The 20,764-nt window shown below is 36.2% G+C and overlaps 1 protein-coding gene across 4 annotated transcripts in view; it reads right to left on the reverse strand.

Moving 5' to 3' along the window:
* Positions 1–4,202: 4,202 nt before the first annotated feature.
* Positions 4,203–20,764, reverse strand: part of PGCKA1 (PDCD10 and GCKIII kinases associated 1) — a 96,730-nt gene continuing 80,168 nt past the window's right edge. For all 4 annotated transcript variants that reach the window (XM_074229645.1, XM_074229644.1, XM_074229646.1 and 1 more), the window contains 3 exons: positions 20,710–20,759; positions 8,450–8,503; positions 4,203–7,540 (listed from right to left, as the gene is read on the reverse strand). In XM_074229645.1, coding sequence (XP_074085746.1) covers positions 6,643–7,540; positions 8,450–8,481 — 930 coding nt within the window. In that variant the 5' untranslated portion in view covers positions 8,482–8,503; positions 20,710–20,759 and the 3' untranslated portion in view covers positions 4,203–6,642. The remainder of the gene's footprint in view (positions 7,541–8,449; positions 8,504–20,709; positions 20,760–20,764) is intronic.

A 20,764-nucleotide genomic window follows, 5' to 3' on the forward strand; every position in this document is an offset into this window, starting at 1 on the left:
TTTAGAATTCAGACTCAACAGGATTACTCAAATTATAATGAATATATCTCTCTTATCCTTCTCCATGTCCTTTATATATCTTTGGGGCTATATGAAAACTAAATGGATGACTGTGGGAAGGAGTGGGTTCTATTTCATTGGTACAGGGTGGTAGGGACTATTTGAAAGAAGCTGTTAGAGAGTGGACACTGCTGGCACAGTTTACTTGAACCCAGAAATACTTTCATTTTACAATGAGATATCAGGACTTTAGTGAAGAATTTTTTTTTTTTGATTCAGACTTGTGATCTTGACAATAAAAGGGAACAAGTCAGTATGGAAACTCTATTCCTTTTTTTTTTTTATTAAAGATTTTATTTGAATCTTTGAGTTTTACAATTTTCCCCCCAAACTTATTTCCCCCTCCCCAATGGAAAGCAATCTGTCAGTCTTTACTTTGTGGAAACTCTATTCCTGTATGGATATTCTCTTCACAGGATCCTGGCAGTTCCTATCATTTTATGGAGCTTCTAAGACCCTTTGAGGCTAAGTGACTTGTCCATGGTCTCATTATTAGTCATCAGAAGTGAGGTTTGAAACCAGTCCTTCCTACTTTAAGGCTGCTTTTCCTGTCTCCCAAGTCACATTGGTTTCCTGAGCTAAAAGCTAAATTGGCTTTATGGACAACTTTTAAAAGCAGGGAATCTATAGAAAGAAGAACCTAATTGTTTAACTTCAAAGGTTACAAGATACAAATTGGGCTAAACATTCTTATTGGTATAGATCTGTGTCTCTAATGCAAGGTTGGAATGAATAATTTAATAACTTGGACCAAAACTAAGTTGCTGCATGGTGGTTGCTTGGTCAGGTTTTAACTTAAATTATTACAAAATGCATGCTCCTGAGAAAATGCCATGTGCTCTCCAAAAGATTTGAATTAGTAACAGAAGTGTGCAAACCACTGTAGATTAAGTAGTGGCAGGATGGATATTTTGATACTTTGTCCTTTTTTAATTGTAGATATTTTTGAAATTAAAACTGATTCACAGTAACAGAGATTAAACTATTTTGATCTGTCTTTGGGAAAAGATCCCAGTGAAGACTCAGTCTTTATCTATTTTTATCAATATGGTCATCATTGATTGCTAGATAGAATAGAAACCCAAGATCTGGCTACTTTTGTATCTCTTGTTCAGGATGTTTTATGTTGTGCTATTCTAAGCAAGACATCCTCTAATTCCCATTGCCTGGCTTCAACCTTGGGGAAAATTCTGTTGGTTACCACGGTGCTGAAGTTTCAACAAAGGTGCTGAATTTGCATGAATGTGGTTTTAAAATATATAGCATCTTCCAGACTGTATGAACTGACAGTGAGGAGGCAGGGATCAAGAAATATTGCTCCAAATATTTTGTTTTCACCTTTGGAAGTTGGAAAAATAAAAGGACATGAAATATTTCAAATAGGGTACTGAAGCTTGAGTTCAAGGTGATTAAAAAACATCAGTCAAGTTCAATTCAACAAACATTTATTAAGTGCCAACTATTTATAAGGCACTAGAAATACAAACATGAAAAAGGGACTCAACATACAAAGAGGAAAAATGAGGAATCCTTGTAATCAAGGAGCTTACATGGCAGAGCTTCCTAAATGGACCTCCAAAAGTTGGTAATCTTAATAACTTAGTGGACTAATTTGTTTTCTGTCCTCTAATCTAGGTTGTCATTAATTTACAGCCTCATTTTATAGACATAATTGTCACAAGTTTCTTAATCTCTTCCAGCTTTTCTCCTGTCTGTATGATTCTACAGGGTACAGGTATACCAAATGGAAAGAAGGTCAATTTATTTGTCAAAATTATGAATTAAGTGTGTTATTAAAGCAAGGTCAATTATTTTTAGAAACTTGAGCTATGTGAACAATATTGCTTATCAGAAACCTTTAGAGGACTTATTTTAATGAATAGATAAGGATAAATTGTGTAGTTTTCATCTATAGGAAATGTTTAAAAAATTTGTTCTGAATTAGAACAAAGCATGTCAGGACTGGAAGATTACACAGATTGCCTGAACATCATTATTATTCTAATAATCCCTTCATTTTAAGATTTGGAAGCAGAGGGTTAGGGAGGTGAGTTGACTTGTACACAGTCAAACAGTCGATATATCCATCCAATTGTAAAATATGTTGCTTGTAGGTTTTGTTTGCATAAGTAAACTGCATTATTTACAAAGTAAAGATTTGCCAGACAAAGGTAAATTCCTATTCCAGATCATGTATGTCAAATGACTGGAGTCCTTATGTGGTTTCATGGTATTTGAAAAAGTAGAAAAAGAGTTTCCTCATTTTTGTCATGTCAACTCATTACTATACAAATAGGAATCATTGTTTATTGAAGAGTAAAACTGGGGAAAAACTAGAAAAAGGGCCCAGTTTAAGCAAGAGATAGGTGAACTCAAGTCATGGGACCATAGATATAGAGTAGAAGAGTCTCAAGTCATCAAGTTCAACCCTTTTATTTTACAGAATCAAAAACTGAGGCCCAGATGTGACAAATGACTTGCCTCAAGTCCTTAAGTAGCAATTGTGTGAGAGAGGATTTAAGGACAGGTCATCTTAAGGACAGGACATCCCAGTCTTCTCTACTACATCGTGTGCCTGGAATAAGGAAATCAGCACTATGGTGGAAGGGAGTGAGTACATAGTTCATCCTTTCAACTATTACTTGACGATGGGATAATTAGTAAAAAAAAAAAAAAGAAGCCCTTTCTCAAGAAATCACTTTGGAGAATAAATTTTTTTGATGTCCCACTGCTCTTCAGTTAATGACTGAAGAATGTATAATATGATTTATTCCATGATTTTTTAAGAGGGGGGAAGTGGTAGTGGGGCAGGGAGAAGCAAAAAAAATGACTCATATCAAACATTTATTGACCATCATCAATTTTATGGAGTCCATTAAAAAATAACAACTCAGATTGTCATTACCTCAGAACACGTGTTTTACACACCAAGGCTTGCTCAGTCTAGTTTTCCTGGGTAATTCTACTAGTAATAAACATTTTGTCTAGGGGATACTAAATACAGTTTATTCCTTCCATATCATTGCGGTTAGGAGTTCAGGATACCCTCATGATCTGGAAAATCCATGTAAAATTTTTTTGACCCTCCCTTTGTACCAGAGAAGAAATTTGAATTTTTTCCTTTTTTTTAATGGAATATTTACAGTACCTTTCTATAAAATTTGGATTAAGTATTTGATCATAGGTTCTGTGTCATCTGTTTACCTTTGTATGTCATCTGTAGCTTCTGCAAAACTCCCCCCAAATTTAATTTCTTATGCCAATCTGTGATATATCAAATCAATGATGGGGAAATATATGATGTGATAGGGATAGTTGTATATTTTTATATTCATCTATTAAATTAATTTCTTTATAAATAGAAAAAATGCAAATACCAGCCCAGTTTGCTTATTTACAATACACAGATAATCTTATATCAAAAATTAAGTGTGAAGATAATTATACTTGGACATGTACATCAAATGATATAATTTACTAAATAGCCACCTTTAGGAATGCTGCTTCATCTAACATCTTCCCACCAAGAATGTTGTGATGACTCCAAAAGGTGTGAAAACATTTGAAAAATGTGTTCATTTAGCTAGCAATTGATCTAGTAAACATATGCACCCAGTTGCTATACAACCCTACATGACAGAATACAAAAGTGAAGTTTCTTTTCTTCTTTTCTTCAGTTCTTCGCCATCCCTTGTTCTATGAAACAGATAGTATACAATGACCAATAAACGGCAGAGTATCCTGAAATCTCTGTTTTGAATTCTCAGTAATTTTAGTCTTTCTTTAGTAATAATTGATATAAAAATCTATAAAATATTGCCAAATGATTCTTATGTTAAATTAAAAATTCAGTTCTCTTCCCCTGAAGCATTCTGGAGGGTAATAAAAGGACAAGTCACACCATTGTTGGGTTTCTTCTGTACTCTTTCTCCTCCTAACATATGGAGGAGATATATTAAGAAGAATTTTTTGTTTTGAGTTACTTCAATTCTTCCCTTGCACCCCTCCCCCCGTTGGCTTAGAAACAGCTATCCTACCATCAGTACAGAGGAGGCTTCTCAAAGGCACCACAGACAAAGGATTACATTAATGGAGCCTGGCCTCTGGCCACCATCTGGGCTGGGGAAAGTTAGTCAGCATGATTTTCTCTCTCTCTCTCTCTCTCTCTCTCTCTCTCTCTCTCTCTCTCTCTCTCTCTCTCTCTCTCTCTCTCTCTCGCTCTCCCTCTCTCCCCCTCCCTCCCTTCTTTGGATCTCTCTTTTACCTCCCTTGTAGGACTATTGGACTTCAAGAGACTGCCAGCCCCGAGGGAAATTTAACAGAGCTGGGTCTGCAGTAGCTGTTGGCACCTCCTTTCCATTAAGCCCAATCTAGAAACTTGTCAATGGAATCTTCTAAACACTTGTAGGCCATCTCACACTCCACCCTTCAAAACACAGACAACCAAGTGGTGAGGAATTTTTCAAAGAATAACTTTGGGTGTAATGTAAATTTATTAAGATGTTAAATAATTAGTTTTGGTTACCTTTTAAACATACCAAAGGATATAACTCATAACATGGGGCCATTATTCTAGCAGATTTTAAGCTTCTCCAAAGGAAGGGCTGGGTCATTTCTCATCTTAAATAGGCAGCACCCAGCACAATGCTTTGCATCTAGTAAGAACTTAATAAATGTTTGTTGAATTCATTAATTTTTAAACAAGGGATCAACATACTTTTTATACACAGAACTATTCTGAGCATTATACTACAAGGCAATTGGATAGTAAAAATATACATATTAACCACTTCAAGGGGTGTACTGCTTGAGAAGTTAACATTATAACTTTCCCTGAAATACTCAGTTGTCACGATAAACTCACTGAGATACACATGTGAACATAATCTTCTCAATATTTGGACTTGGGGTAGTATGCATAACTTATTTTTAAGGTTTAAAATTTTTTATTGAACTCTGGCATTTTTCAAAATATGGAAATTACCAAATGCTTTATGCAAGATGCTTTACCCCAGACTTGTGAGGTATATCAAGGTTTCTAGATGTTTATAGTTTCTTTAAGTACTGAAGAATGGGAGGAAGGATACTATACAATGTGTCAGTGACAAAAAATAGGAATTGCATACCTTCCCAGAACTGGGATTAACAAATTCACTCAGTATGCTTTCCCTTTGGTGGTTTCCCTAGAGCAACTTTTCTATAATTTAGTTGCCTACATATAGATACTATTTCTTAATACTTTCCAATAATATCAAGGAGCTTTGATACTTAGGTAGAAAATTGTGCCTCCCTTAAGTAGAGCCCAACGCACATTAACATACACACACACACGTGCACACACACACACACACACACACACATACAACCCCAGACTTAGAAGGATCTGCTCCTTAATAACAATCACCTCTATTAACAAGTGGTTGATCATCTAGTCTTTGCTTGAAGACGTCCCAGAGATAGGATCTTGTTCCCTCCCAAAGCAGCCCCTTCCAATTTTAAGGACAGTTTTCTTCAGACTTTCCTTTCATCAAGACTTTTGCTACTTTGCAAATCTACTCATTACTCCCAGTTCTGACTTTTAGGGCTAATAAACAAGTTGAAACAAAATCTGAGGGAGTAACAGCATATAACACTACAATTTTGAATCTACTCCCAATCTTTAAATTTTTTTAAATTTATTTTTTATTTTTATTTAAGGCAATGGGGTTAAGAGTGACTTGCCCAAGGTCACACAGGCTAGGCAATTATTATTAAGTGTCTGAGGTCACATTTGAACTCAAGTCCTCCTGACTTCAGGGCCAGTGCTCTATCCATTGTGCCACCTAGCTGTCCCCTTACCCCCAATCATTAAAAGAGATAAGTATAGTTATGTGAAAAAAGTCAAAGTCAAGGTGCCTGAAATATCCCAAATGAGGGCTATTCATTTATTTATGATTAATTCCGTTTTATCTCCAATACTGCCCAATTTAACTACTTCAAAAAATACTAAAATATTACTTAAGGGTCCCTAGATGAAAGTAAGCCACACTCTGGATATACTTTAGATACTTTGAAGAAATACATTCATTCTTCTTGACCAAGAAGATATGATCTAGAAGAGGTTGGCCCAAGTTTGGTCCAATAAAGACCAGGTTAATATTTGGTAATTAATGAGACTTTGCTGTGCTTTTTGTCAGAGGGAGACAAGGTGTTGAGATTTCCTAGTTTTGTTTTGATTTTCCTTTTAAAGAGCATGTTTTCCATAGATCCTTTTCATCTTACTGGAAATATGCCTAAATTTGGATTTGGGGATTGTTCAGATAATTACTGTTTATTAAGCACCTACTATTGTCAGGCATTAGTCTAAGTGCTGAGATAAGATTGTTCATTCTCCTTCTGCATTTGCTATCACCATAAGTTTCAAGTTCATCCTTGTTTGATTTAATGCACTATCGATTTAATGACCTTGTCCAAAAGAACTAATGCACTTCCCAAAAGTTCATCTTATATCCAGGCAGTGGCTTACTTGTCTCTAGCATGTGGACTAATAGGTAAAGAGGAGAAATGAATCTGTTAACTGATGTAGAAGGAAACCCTTTCCTTCTAATACCCCTCATCACCATCCTCTCCCGCAGTGGCAGCTTCTAGGGCTGCGAGGGCTTCTGCCACAGCAGCATCCTCCTGTTCAGGGTTCCAATCAATGTTCTGTTCAGATACATCCTCATGAAAGTTAATAGTTAAGGCCTCAGTTTCAATGGCTTCATTTAATGAATTCCAGGTTCTCCTTTTAGAAAAGGACAGGTCTGAGATGTGATCTCCATTTACATTATCCACTCTGTCCATTGGCTCAACTTGAATGTGATTACTCAGAAAACAATCATTTTTATCAACAAGCTGGTTTATCACTTGCACCTCAACTTGAGGATAGTCAGGAATTGGTAGTTGTATGATGCGATTTTGGACTTCTAACACATGGTTACTTTCTGGGGAAGATGCATTTTCTCCTGAAGTTTGGGAATCTCCACTTAGAATGACTTGAGTCTCTTCCGTAGCTTGATGCAAATGATCTTTCTTCCCTGGGTCAGTTTCCTTAACAAAGTGTTCGACAGGGTCACCATCACTTGCAGCACTAGCCAGAGATGCACTGCCACTGTCATGGGGAGTGAAGTCTTCTTGGCTAGGACTGGGGTTTCCACTGGGGGATACTGCAGTACTGGAACCAATCCCATTGAGAGTACTATTGGTCTTTGTCACAAAGTTACCACCATGATCCTCCTGGATGGAAGGTCCTCGATGATGCCAAAAAGGCTCTTGTGTGCTATTTAGTTTGTTTTTGGTTTCAGTCCTCTGTTGCTCCTCACTCTGAAGGTCATTTTTATGTACTAGCATTTCACTGTTCTCTTTGCCCTTGAGTTTGATGCCATCTTCTTCCTCCAGTTTGTAACTGTTCACTTCATTGATATAACCAGCAGGTGGCGCATGAACTGGATCAAAGAGATAGCTAGTGGGAAAAGGTGGGAAAAATCAAATCGGCTTTGATTCTTAATACCATTAACATTTGTAAAAAGATTTACTGATGTGCTTTCAAACATTTATATAGCTCTCCTGATTTGTGGGAAGTCACTTGTAACAAATTAGAACAGCTGAGTAAAACTAGTACTGGAGAGATCTCATCTGAATGGGCACACAACTGCTCATTGTTTCCTTTTTCATTAATGCTAATCTAACATTCTTTAATTAGTAGGTTTTTCAACCCAGTATAAGCTTCTCTTTGAATCAAATATATGTATCTGGATGCATTCATTTTTAGTTTGAAACAATTCATTTTAGACTAAAGAAACTTAAATGTGCAACTAACAACTAAGGAGAGCCCAGTTTTTTGTTGTTTTTTTTTTTTTTTTTGCAAGGCAGTGGAGTCAAGTGACTTGCCCGAGGTCACACAGTTAGGTAATTATTAAGTGTCTGAGGTCGGATTAGAACTCAGGTCCTCCTGACTCCAGGACCTGTGCTCTATCCACTGTGCAACCTAACTGCCCCTTCGTTTTTGTTTTTTTTTTAAATTGTGTAGAAGCTACTTGGGAAATATCAAGTTTAGTTTAAATCATGTTCTGCCTCAATAGAATGTTATTCTTAACCCATTCTGACTAGGTAATTGAAAGGATGATTACTCCCTCCCCCTCCCTCCAATCAAAGAACCACTTATACTGCTAATCAACATAATGCTTTTAAAATATAGACTTAACCTTTTAAACTGATCTCACATCTTCAGAAATTCCTAGCTTATCTTTGATATACAGTTCCTTCAATACTTGAAAAGTAAGTGTTTCTGAATGGTGCACTAAATTAAGAAACATAACTTTCTTATGATCCCAAATTGTTCTCTTCAGATAAAAATCTTTGTTCTACTTACCTTTGTATCATTTTACAGCACCTGCACCCCATCTGGATTACTTTTTGTTACCATCTGGAAAAGAAAATATAAAGGAGAGGGGGAAAATGAACAATATTTCAATATGAACTGAAGGGCTTTGAGGTGATTATGTTGTATCTTTCTCCCAAAGACCCAAAGTTGAGGAGTCAAAAATTTATTTGTAAAAATATGAGACACTCCAGGCCACAGGGACTTCTTTCACTGATTTAAAAGTCTATAAGCAAGGGTGTGCACTGGTAAATATTTAACAACTGGCTCTCTGAAATGTATGCTGGATACACTTTTAAATTTAATTTCTATTATTAACATTTTCTCTATCACTTTCTTAAGTCTAGACCATTAATGAAATAATCAATCAAGTCTTAATTTGCAGCATTTTCTGATTTCTATAGTATAAATGCTCACCCTTAAAAATCAAACAATTGACTCCTGAAAGGTAAGCTCCAGAACACTACTACTACTACTACTACTACTACTACTACTACTACTACTACTACTACTACTACTGCCTTTTGGGACATAGGCTTAGAGCTTGGAAAAACCTAAAAGATAATTTCATTCAACCCTAATTTTGTGAATTATTCAAAACCATGTGGAGAGTAAGTAGCAGATCTGTGTCCAAATGCACATCCTCTAATTCCATATTTGGTATCCCTTTTTTTAAAGGTTTTTGCAAGGCAAATGGGGTTAAGTGGCTTGCCCAAGGCCACACAGCTAGGTAATTATTGTGTCTGAGGTCAGATTTGAACTCAGGTGCTCCTGACTCCAGGGCCGGTGCTCTATCCACTGTGTCACCTAGCCACCCCATTTGGTATTCCTTTCAAGTGCAGACATAGGAAACTCAAACACAGTGGTTAGCATTTGGTTATAGGTAGGTTTTTAAAAGAGGTTTAGGGGCGGCTAGGTGGCGCAGTGGATAAAGCACCGGCCCTGGAGTCAGGAGTATCTGGGTTCAAATCCGGTCTCAGACTCTTAATTACCTAGCTGTGTGGCCTTGGGCAAGCCACTTAACCCCATTTGCCTTGCAAAAACCCCCAAAAAACAAACAAAAAAATTATAAAAGAGGTTTAATTGCAGGATTAAAAGGAAACTTGTAATAAGGCAGCTCATTAAATGGAGATCCTAAAGACATGGATATCTAAAGACATGGATCTCAAGACTATGGATCTCTAGGGGTTTAATGTGAAAAAGTATTTTCAGTAGTAAGTAGTTATAAATTTTCAGTTGCATCATTCCCATTTCTTCCTTGAAAGTGACCCTGAATTTTCAAAAACTGTACTAGTTAAGTGCAAAACCTACTGGGTCCTATTAAATAGGGAAGGATGATGATGGGCTCAGCAATAGATGAAGTGTGTTTATCTTCTAAGAACTAGGCTAGCAAAAATTCAAGAGAACCATCACAAGATGACTACCTACCAAGGGATGAAGAGTTTCATCTACAGCAACTTGAAGATTTTTGCTTTTAAAAAGATTGTGAAGATATATTTGGACTCATCTCAACCCTTTTCCCTCAAGTCTCCATTTCCTCTAAAACTATTTTCCTTCTGAATCAAATACTATTCATAATATGTTTGTGTCTCAGTAGAAGGAATTATCAGCAACTAGGAAAATCTTAAAATTATTGTGATATATTTTATTTGAGTTAGTCTCAAAAATGTTCAAAACTTTTGCCTTTTCATTGTGAAACTTTTTTTTACTAACTATAATAACTATGGTGTGAGGAATTAATGAATTATAAATTATATACTAATAATTCAATGCAACTCACGTTAGTCTACTATGTATATGTTGGTTCTGGTACCTTCTGGCTACATACTTTTCCATCAGTTTTCAGTTTTTTTCTTTCAGTTAGCCTTCAAATCATCTCCTCAAAGTCAAGGCCATCTCATTCAATATTTCTGAATTGTAAAAGAGAGGTCCTCTCTGACTAGAGAGGTTAACATCAAAGTCAACCCTTCAGTTGTAGGTCAAAATTTTTAGTCTCAAAGCACCTCTAACTTAGAGGCTTTCCTGTATCTACTCACAGAATTACCTTCAATTTAGTTTTCTATTTTCTGAGCCTATTGTCCTAGACAACTTTCTTTGAGTTGGTCCTACTTAAACCTTGTTCCTACTTTTAGTCTTTATTACTTGAAAACCTCTGTGGCCATAGAGAAAAGAGGATTAAAATTAGTTTTAGAGGATCTGGGTTTGTATAGTAGCTTTGATACTTTCTATCCATGTGATCCTGAGCAAATCATTTGACTTCCCTGGTTCCCTCATCTATAAAATGAGGAAGATGGATTTTTAAGATCCCTTCTAACTAGAAATCTATGATCCTGTGGCCCTAAGTACTAATTGCACTCTTCTCAAACTCTTCTCTCCCTTTTCCCAATGCCAAAGACAAACTTCCCAGAGTGCTCTTCCATTTTATCTATAAAGAAAGAGTACTTTAAAAACAAATAAGTTATATTGCCTTTGGTTATAAGAGAAAAGGGTGTCATGAATGCATAAAGTTCAGAGATAATCCCCAAACCATTAGCCATTAATTTAATTCAGGTAGAAAAATGTACCAATTTTTTGTCCTCTATTTGCTTCAAACACATTCACTGGAAAAAGTACTATCATAAAATGGTCTAAATCTAGGAAACAGAAGAAAGAGAATCCAATGGTTTTGTTATCCATCAATGATTATACCTTAAGGACTATAATTCCACATAAGATATCAGTTAATCAATTATTTCATTAATAATTTTTTATAAAGTATCATTTTGCATAAGGTTCTTGATTAGCTTTGGTGATGATTGAGAGAAATTGAGAGATGGGGAAGATGGAAAAGCATAAAATGAAGCCCATGCCTTTGTATGTTCCCTAAGAGCTGGAACATATATGTCTGCACACATACACATACAGACACATTCACATGGATAACTACCAATGCAAAGTCGCCATTTATGGAATAGATAATAAATACAATAGAAGTTCAGGGCAGTTGGATATGACTGGGTTGGAAGAGGCATCTAGGCATAGGGCTTTATATTTATTTAAAGCACTTTCACATACATTACCTCATTTCCAAACCAATTTCCTCCTAGCCCCTGCTTCCCACCTTTTGGCCATCTGCTCTTACTTATTCACAGATCAGTTGTTGGATAATCATGGTTGAGATGAAATTCTGTGGAAAATCCCTTCTTGGTGCCAATCCTGCCTCTTTCCATTCCTGCTTGGGTCTTCTTTTACCCTAGCTGTATCTGAGGGGAAGGTAGACTCTATCCTTTAAAAACCTTCATGGTAGTTACAAGAAGTGGGGTGGCATCTTTGTAAAAGAAAAAGCCTGGCATCTTTATTTGAATGACAGTTTTCAAAGGCCTCAAAGAAAAAGAGGCCAAGAGTGGGCTTGGGAGTAAACTGTTGGCTCTGGGAGGCAGTGTAAGCTCTCAATCTTCTCTGTTCACCAGTCATGACCAGGAGTAAGAATCTTCATTGGAATGAAATAGCAACCAGCTTACCTATGAACTTAGCCAGCCAATCCAGGGGACTCCTATCAATTCCTCCTGTGGTTGAATTTACATGTCTTCTACTTCTCTTTTTAGAAAAACAGCCTCAGAAGAAGGGGACAAGAATTGTGATTTCCTCCCAAAGCTAGAATTCTGAAAAGTTGTTTTGTTTGTTTTAGTGCCCTCTATTTTATAATTCTGACATGATTTCTCTCTCTCTCTTTTTTTTTTGGTAGATTTCCTTCCCATTTCTATTTTACCTGAGTTGGTTTCCTTAAAGATTTAGCTTTTTACCTGATGGGGATGTGGTGGTAGTTGGAAGGTCTATTCTGATTTTCAACTTGTTTCCTCTTTTCCCTTCTCCAGACTACATTCCCTCTCTCAATAAAACTGGTTTTAATGTCCAAGGTTGTGTGACCTGTTCCTGTTCAGTAATGACTCATATATTTATATTTAGCCCCTGCAGGACCAGTATCAACATTAATTCCTGTTTAGTAACCCTTCCTGAGATACTTACATCTTTAGGTCAAATAAGTTCAAACCTACTTTTGCTTTATTTCCACATCTACTTTTTTCACCCAGTAGTTTCTTCATTTCTGAATCCAAACTGAAAAAGTTGTGGGGAGTTGTATACAGGGGCAACTTTTATATGACAAGCTAAAGTCTCTCATTGAAGTACACTGTACACAGTAGATGCTAAATATATTTGTGCCAAATGAAGAATATTGGATGCCAAATATATTACCTGAAAACAAGAAGCTTACACCTGATAGTTTTTGAACTTGGGAGAATAAAATGTACTTAGAGAGAGTAAAATGTGTAGTTTCTGATTTATTTCCATTACTAGATGAAAGGTGACAATCTGTAGTCAGGCACTCTGGATTTCCTTTTCCTTTGGATTATAAAGAGCAACCAGGAGTGAGGCAAAGAATAAATCTCTCAGTCACCACCTGGTTTACATAAGGGAAAACAACTATCGTCAGAATGAATGTGTTCATCTGTTTCTGGCTCTCTCTGCTTTATTCCTGTTTTTGATGGATGAAGTTTGCTCTTGGTTAAATGGTAGTGAGTTTTAAGACAACAATGTTAATGCATTGTCATTTACTTGTAGATAGAGGAAAAACCTGTTTAGTGTCATTGAAGATGATTGTGGTAACCTAGGAGTGCAAGCACAGGGTAGGCACTTGGTAGGGACTTAAAATGTTTGTCTATTGATTTCAGTTGAAGTGCAATGGTTGAACACATACTGAGAAGACACAATGGAAGTCATGAAGGATGACAATTTATCCAGGAATAGATATGCCTTTTCCAAAGTGAAAACAGCAGGATGGGGGTTGGTTCATGCCTACCCTTACCAAGGACTGAAGATGCCAGACATTCATCAACAGGTCATCTCTGTGGTTTTATTTACTTAGTTTCTCTTCAAACAAATGACTTTCCCAGTAGAAAGGGACAGAGAAATGACTAACTAGAGGAATTTAGAAAACATTTTAGTTTCTTATGAGTTTTCTGTAAATGCCAGAGACATGAAAAAGGTAGATGGGGAAAAAAAGTCTTGGGTTGATTAATTCTTAATTAACAAGAGTTAATTTTGTCCCTGATCAAATCTCATCTATACTGGCAAGTAGAAAGAAAAAGACACTGCACTCAACAATAAAAATGTACCTAGCTAGACAAAGGGGAGAAAGGTAGGAGAGAGAGAGAGAGAGAGAGAGAGAGAGAGAGAGAAAGAGAGAGAGAGAGAGAGAGAGAGAGAAAGAAGAAGAAGAAGAAGGAGGAGGAGATGAAAATGAAGAAGGACAAGGGAGAAAAAAGGAGGAAGAGCAGGTGAGGGAGGAGGAGTTAGAAGAAGGAGGAGAGAGAGAGAGGGAGAGGGAGAGGGAGGGAGGGAGAGAGAGAGTGAGAGAAAGCAGATAGACACTGAGATGTCTTTCGACATAGGTCTAATTTTCAATTGTGCAATTTCAAGGGTCATCATTACAGCTCTTTTAAGAAGAATTTAAAAAATGTTGTTGGGATCTAGTTTATGTTTGTGGGACATGTTTTTCAGACAATGGAATTCAATACTTAAGTCCTGACTCTTTGTTTTTAGGAAGTCAACCTGCTAAAGTCTTAAAGACACAGACAGGGTGGGATTTAATAATAAATTAGAAATTCAAACAATGGACAAGCATTTAGCAAACACCTTTTGTGTAGTAAACCTAGTATTCTACCTATGGCAATATTGTTATTGGCTATAAATAATCTTTGGATATTGTTTTCTTCTATTTCTGAATTTAAACTGATTACGTTCATTTTAATATCTGAGGTCAAAGAAATGGGAGGAACTGATAGTTTTGTCTTGATCTTGTTTTCAACAAATAATTAAGTGTCTTCATAATGTGGGTCCTTAAGTTGAACAGGAGAAGGGGAGTGGGATTATTTGATTTGGAGAAATTAGGCAGTGTTTATAATGACCCCTGGAAACTTCTTGAAACAAAGGCCTGTCTTTTTTTTTTTTTAACAACAATATTCTTTTTGTTGCTCTGTATGGCTGAGATTCATGAAATGCCACAATCTTGCAAAGGTCACCCAAAGGGCAATAGAGAGGTGCATAGTGGATGTGAGCAGGCTGCAACCCATTACAAATGAGGAAGTGTGCAAGGGAAGTGGCAGAAAAAAAATGTAATTAGAGAGATGTGTGACTGAGGGAAAAAAAAGTATGGGCCGGCCATGTGATAGAATACTGATAGGATGGCCAGATCTTGGAGGACACACCCAGACTAGAGTAGGGTGGAGGCCCCAAGAAGACTGAGGGCCTGATAAGTCAGGAGTCACAACATTGGCAGGCTTGGACAGACTTTGAATGATTCCCCAGAACAAAGTATTCACTGAGAAGATCCCAGGTCCATTGAATTAAGTCTGCTAGCTATTTTTGTGATGGCAAAGAATTGGAAAATGATGCCCATCTGGACAGGTAGACTTCAGAAAAGACTTCAGAAAAGAGTTGCATGAACTGATGCTGAGTGATTGTACACATTAATAGCTACATTGTGAGATGATCAACTGTGATGGACTTAGCTCCTCTCAGCAGTTCAGTGATCAAGGACAATTCTAAAAGACAAGAAGGAAAATGCCATTCATATCCAGAGGAAAAACTGGGGAGAATATAGAGCGAGGCATACTTAAGCTCATTTTTTAAAACTTGTTTTTATATTTTTTCTTTTTCTTATAATTTTTTTCTCTTTAGTTTTGATCTTATTTTTATAACATGACTAAGTTGGAAATATGTTAAAATGATGATACATGTATAACCTATATCAGATTATTTGCTATTTTGGGGAGGAGGAAGAGAAAGGAGAGAGATAGAAAAATGTGAAACTCAAAAGCTTACAAAAAGATGAATGTTGAAAACTATCTTTGCATATATTTGAAAAAAAATAACATTTAAAAAAGAACTTAGTTTGCTATCTGCCATAACTAGTTACTTAAGAAGAGAATTTTTGCCTGGAAATTTGTTTTACCATATAATCTCTATGAGGAAAAAAGAGTCAGAATAAGATACAGTCCCAGGCAAAAATGTGAACTAGAAGATATTTGCTTTGGTTTTCTTTCATTTCCCCTCTAATCATCATGGACTTCATTCTTTGTCCCTGCACTTCAGAGTCTAGTTTTCATTTGATTGTGACAGTACCTAAATTCACCTAGATTTGGACCTAGAAGGGGTTTCATGATCAAATCCAAACTGTGAGACCCAAAGAGATGAAGTGACTTGTCCAAGCCAGCAACAGTAGGAAAAGGGAGGAAGTCCCAGTATGAACCTGTTTCTGTTTTTACATCCAAAATCAATCCTATACTATACTTCTTCCCAATATTTTAATAGTAATAATAACTGACATTTGTATACTTATCTGACACTTGGGTTTACAAAGCACTTTATGTATATTACTGTATTTGTCTCTGTGTGTATGTGTTTGCGTGTATGAATGTGAGAAGAGGAATCATTTTCTATTCCTCTTTAGAAGAAGGGCAAGGGATGAGGGTGGTGATATTATTGATAGTAAAGTCTATGCGACTCGGTTAAGTGTAGATAGTGGAGACTTCCTTGCAAGGATGGATGACCACTGAGCTCCACTTCATTGCTATGAATCCTGGCAATCTTCACTAATGAATATGGTATAAATAAGCCTAGATGGGTATATCCTCCAAAAGATCAAAGATAGGGAAGAGGGCCCATTTGTACAAAAATACGTGTAGCATCTCTCTCTTTGAAGTGGAAAAGAACAATAAGTTCATTTGGGGAAGAGCTGAGCACCATATGAGTATAAATAGAATACTATTGTGCCATAAAAAATAATGAAAGAAATGGGTACAGAGAAATCTGGGAAGAATTGAATGAACTGATACACAGTGAAGTGAGAAGAATCAGGAAAATAATTCGTGCAATAACAATGCTATAAAGAAAACACCTTTAAAAGATTTACTGTCTTTAATCAATACAATGACTCACCATGATTTCAGAGAACACAGGATAATCTATGTTATTTATCTCCTGGCAGAGAGATTAATGGATTTAAAATGCAGAATAAAGACATTTTTGGGCATTGCCAATGTGAATATTATTTTTAATTTGATTATGCATGTTTGTTACAAGAGATGTTTTAATTTTTCTTTTAAATGGAAGTTGTAAGGAAGAGAAAGAAAATAAATACTTATTAATTGAAAAAATAAAATAAAAAAAATCTAACACATAAAGATTGAAGATCTACTAGTTGTAAATCTCCTCCTATGTGGTTGTACCATATAGTACAACTCCTGCTGACACTTTCATTTTAATGGGAGATCTTGACGATAAAAAGCCTTAAAGAGCTGGAAAAACAAATCTTTAACACAACAGACTTGATTTGGGGGGAATGGCAGGGAGGAATGGAGAGTGAGATCCATAAACCTCAAACCACACACACAAACACTACATAGTCACTTGTTCACTTATTCATAAAATTGACCTCAACATTTGGGTCAAAACTGTTTCATCTTCATGGGGGTTCTACTGGAGGTCTATTTCATCAAAATTAAAGGAAGTAGGCAAACCATGGTCCTCATCAATATTTCAGGTTTCTGTGACTTAATCCATGTGGATTTCTCTTTTTTCTTGATGTGGACTGTCAACACTGGATACTTTCGGAATACCCTTAGATTTGGAGCTGAAAAGGTTCTCCTAGATCACTTCATCACTGAATCATGGACATAGAGCTACAAAGGACCCCAAATGCCTTCAAGTCCAATCCTTTAAAAATTTACATATAAGGAAACTATATTTACATATAAGACCTAGAGAAATGAAAGTTTCAAGATTTAAAAACAGGCCCTTTGACTCCAATTCTAATATTTTTATCTGTGCTAAGATTGTGCAGAAGAGAAATATACTCTGTTTCAGTAGCTTTGGGAAATGATAAAAAATAAGTTATGTCTGATTAGGTAGGTAGATAGTTGGCATCAACAGGGCTATATTTTTCCACTTTTCAGTCAAAGAAAGTCTTGTGGTCAAAACTCCTCAAATCATCCACACAATAAAGTTTTTAATAAATATGTATTGAATTGAATCAACAAACTTTCTTCAATAAGTTTTTCATTCATGTAATCAAAAGTGGGACTATCCCTACTGAAAACAGGGATAGATAGCCTAGAAAAGCAGGTGTACTAATTTTTGGAGTATAGGGGACCAGAGTTCAAATCTGCCACTTATGATATCTGTGACCTTGAGCAAATTACTTCTCTCTAGGACTCAGGGTTTAACTCAGTGTGTTAGACTAGATGATGTCTAAAGTCTTTAGTAGTTCTAAATCTTCGGATTTTATGAAGCCTGCTTGGAGAGTTCATCTCAGGATCCTAGAAAGGTAGCCTTTCTTAAAATAAAGCTTCTTTATATCATCTAAGTGCAAAGTTCAATAGTGTAAAATTCACTAGAAGAAAATTAGTCTTTCAGGCCATTTTTCTTTCTCTCCACTAGATGGAAGCACAGTTGATTTCTTTGTAAAACCTTTGGGTGAAAAATCATAATAAATTGAATCATTGGTAGGATGTTACTGAGAAAATATGTTTTCTACACAGAAAAAAGGAAAAGAAGGATGTATGATTGGTCATCTACACCAGAAAGCTTTTTCTATTCCTGAGTTTCCTAGCCTCTTTGACCTGTGGCCACATTCCTACATTTTCCTTTTCCAGTCTTCTCCATCAACCTGATGACCAAGTTTTGGTTCTTGAGGGAAAATTTTGATTTGGGTTAGAGGACCTTGGGAATGGACCTTGGATCCATTTTTGAGCAGTATACTGCCTCCACTAGAATGTGAGCTTTTTAAGAATAGGGTCTGTTATTCACTTTCCTTATGTCCCCAGAGTTTAGCATGGTGCCTGTACATAGAAAGTGAGAGAATACAGGAGGAAACTGGCTTGACTTTAGAATCCACCTTCCTGTTTTTCTTTAACAATAAAACGAGGCAGCTAGGTGGCACAGTGGAAAGTGTCGATCTTGAAGTTAGCAGGATCTGAGTACAAAACTAATGGCAGATATTTGACATCTACTATCTGTGTGACCCTGGGTAAGTCATTTAACTCCAATTACCTCACCAAAAAAGAAAAAATTATCCAGTATCTATCACTCAATCTTTTGGGGCCTCAAATCTCTGCCTCTAGAATAAATGACTTCTTAAAAAACCCTTCCAGTTCTCAGTTTATGATACTAAATGTTGACAAAGACTTTTTTTAGGATAGGGGTAATTCAAGGAAGCTGACCAGGAAGCTCTAAGCCCACAAAAGGGAGAGAAGCAGGGGAAACTAAATCAGAGCAACTTTGAAGAGAAATGAAATTGAAAGGTGAAAGAGGAGATTCCCTCTCCTCTCTTCTTCACCAGTATTGAGTTGATACTATAATTTAAAAGGATGAACTGGGCAGTAAAACTGGGAAGGTCTGTAAAAGTATGTAATAATAAATGATGGCTCCTTAGCTCAAAGCTTTGCAAAAAGTAAAATGTAATATTCATGAAGAAAAGAAAGAAGAGTCATTTTTTTTGTCTTTGAAGACACAGCGCTATCATTTAATAAATGAGTCTGGCCTCCTTACTGTTTCTGATACTCTAATATACCAACACCAAGAATTTTCATTGGTATTCTCTAGGCCAGGAACTCTCTCTTCCTCTTCCTCTGCCTTGGCTTCCTTCAATTCTCAAGCAAAGAAAGAAAAAACCTTTCCCAATCCTTCTTCATTTTAATTCTTTGAGACCATCCCCAGTTGGTCCTGACCATAACTTGTGAGTACATAGTTGTTTTCAAGTTGTCTCCACTGTTTGATCGGGAGCTCCTTGAAAGCAGGGACTATTTTTTGCCTTTCCAAAGTGCTTAATAAATGTTAGCTGACTTGATTTGATGAATTATAACTTGCTTGAACAGTAGACAGAATATATTTTTTGAATTAGGAGAATTATATTTTTTATAATCCATGAATTCCTCCACTTTAAATGACTGAGTGTGTTTCAACATGATCCAGAAATATTTATTGTATTCCTACCATGTGTAAAGGCATTGTGTTAGATACTATGGAGAGTGCAAAGAAATATGAAACAAGTGGGATTGTGTATAGCAATTTTGTACCTGTGACTTCAGAAATAGTTACAGACAACTTAGAAATGTAAGTAACTAGGAAAGGAGAGGCGGAGTACCTATTTGCGGACTGAGCACTTCTAAATAGAGTAATGGTCTGGAATACCTCAATGATCCTGCCTCTAAGAAATCAATCTCTGCCCTCAAGGGACGTAGCATTTGATTGAAACTTTGTGGAATGGATGGTCCAAGAAAAATGCAATTTGTGATCAAGCAAAGAAAAGGGTATTTCCAAGGAAGAAATTCTCAAGTGGTGATAAAACTTTGACTGAGATGTGTTTTGTCCCTTCTGCTTGAGAAGATTTGACAGAATCACAACAACTACAGGAGAATAAAAAGGTTATATACCAAAACCCAAAGACAGATAGGTGTCACAGTTGATAGAACTCTGGACTTGGAATCAGGAAAATTTAAGTTCAAACCTGGCATCAGATACTTATTAGCTGTGTGACCCTGGGAAAGTCACTTAATGTTGTTTACCTTAGTTTTTTCATCTGTAAAATGAGCTGGAGAAGGAAAGAGAAAACCACTCCAATATCTTTGTTGAGAAAACCCCAAATGGAGTCATGAAGAGTCAGACCTGACTGAAATGACTCGACAACAACAAAAACCCAAATAAAAAAGGAGGAAGTAAATTTTCAGGACTCCTTTGTATAAAATGATCAGAGTTACACTGAAGGTAGTAAATCTGCATATGGTATAGTGGAATAAACATGGAATTCCTATTCCAAAGAACTGATTTTGGAGTCAGTGTACTTGAATTCAAAACCTGCCTCTGCCTCTTAACACATAAGCTCTTGAACCTCAGTTGACTCTTTTGCAAAGTAAGTTGGAACTAGATGACCTCTAATGTTTCTTTTGGATTTAACTCTTTAATCCTATGATCTAGTTCTAGTCTCTGTAAATAACTAACTGTTTTTAGCCTAAGCCATCTCCCTGGGACCTCTGTTGTTACAGCTATAAAATAAAGAGGTTGGATTAAATGATTTCAAACTTCCCTCTAGCTCTAATACTATAGAATATGATATGTAAGCTAACATATAACATAACACACCACAACATGACACAATATAATAAAAAGTAGGGATTCTCTTTCAAAACAAACAAAAGGAGAATGAAGTGGCTTACCTGTAGAGGGGATTATCCATTAGTTTTCTTGTAAAAATTAATTTTCCTTCCTGTT

Source organism: Macrotis lagotis, chromosome 3 (assembly GCF_037893015.1).
Source record: "Macrotis lagotis isolate mMagLag1 chromosome 3, bilby.v1.9.chrom.fasta, whole genome shotgun sequence".
NCBI lineage: Eukaryota > Metazoa > Chordata > Mammalia > Peramelemorphia > Peramelidae > Macrotis > Macrotis lagotis.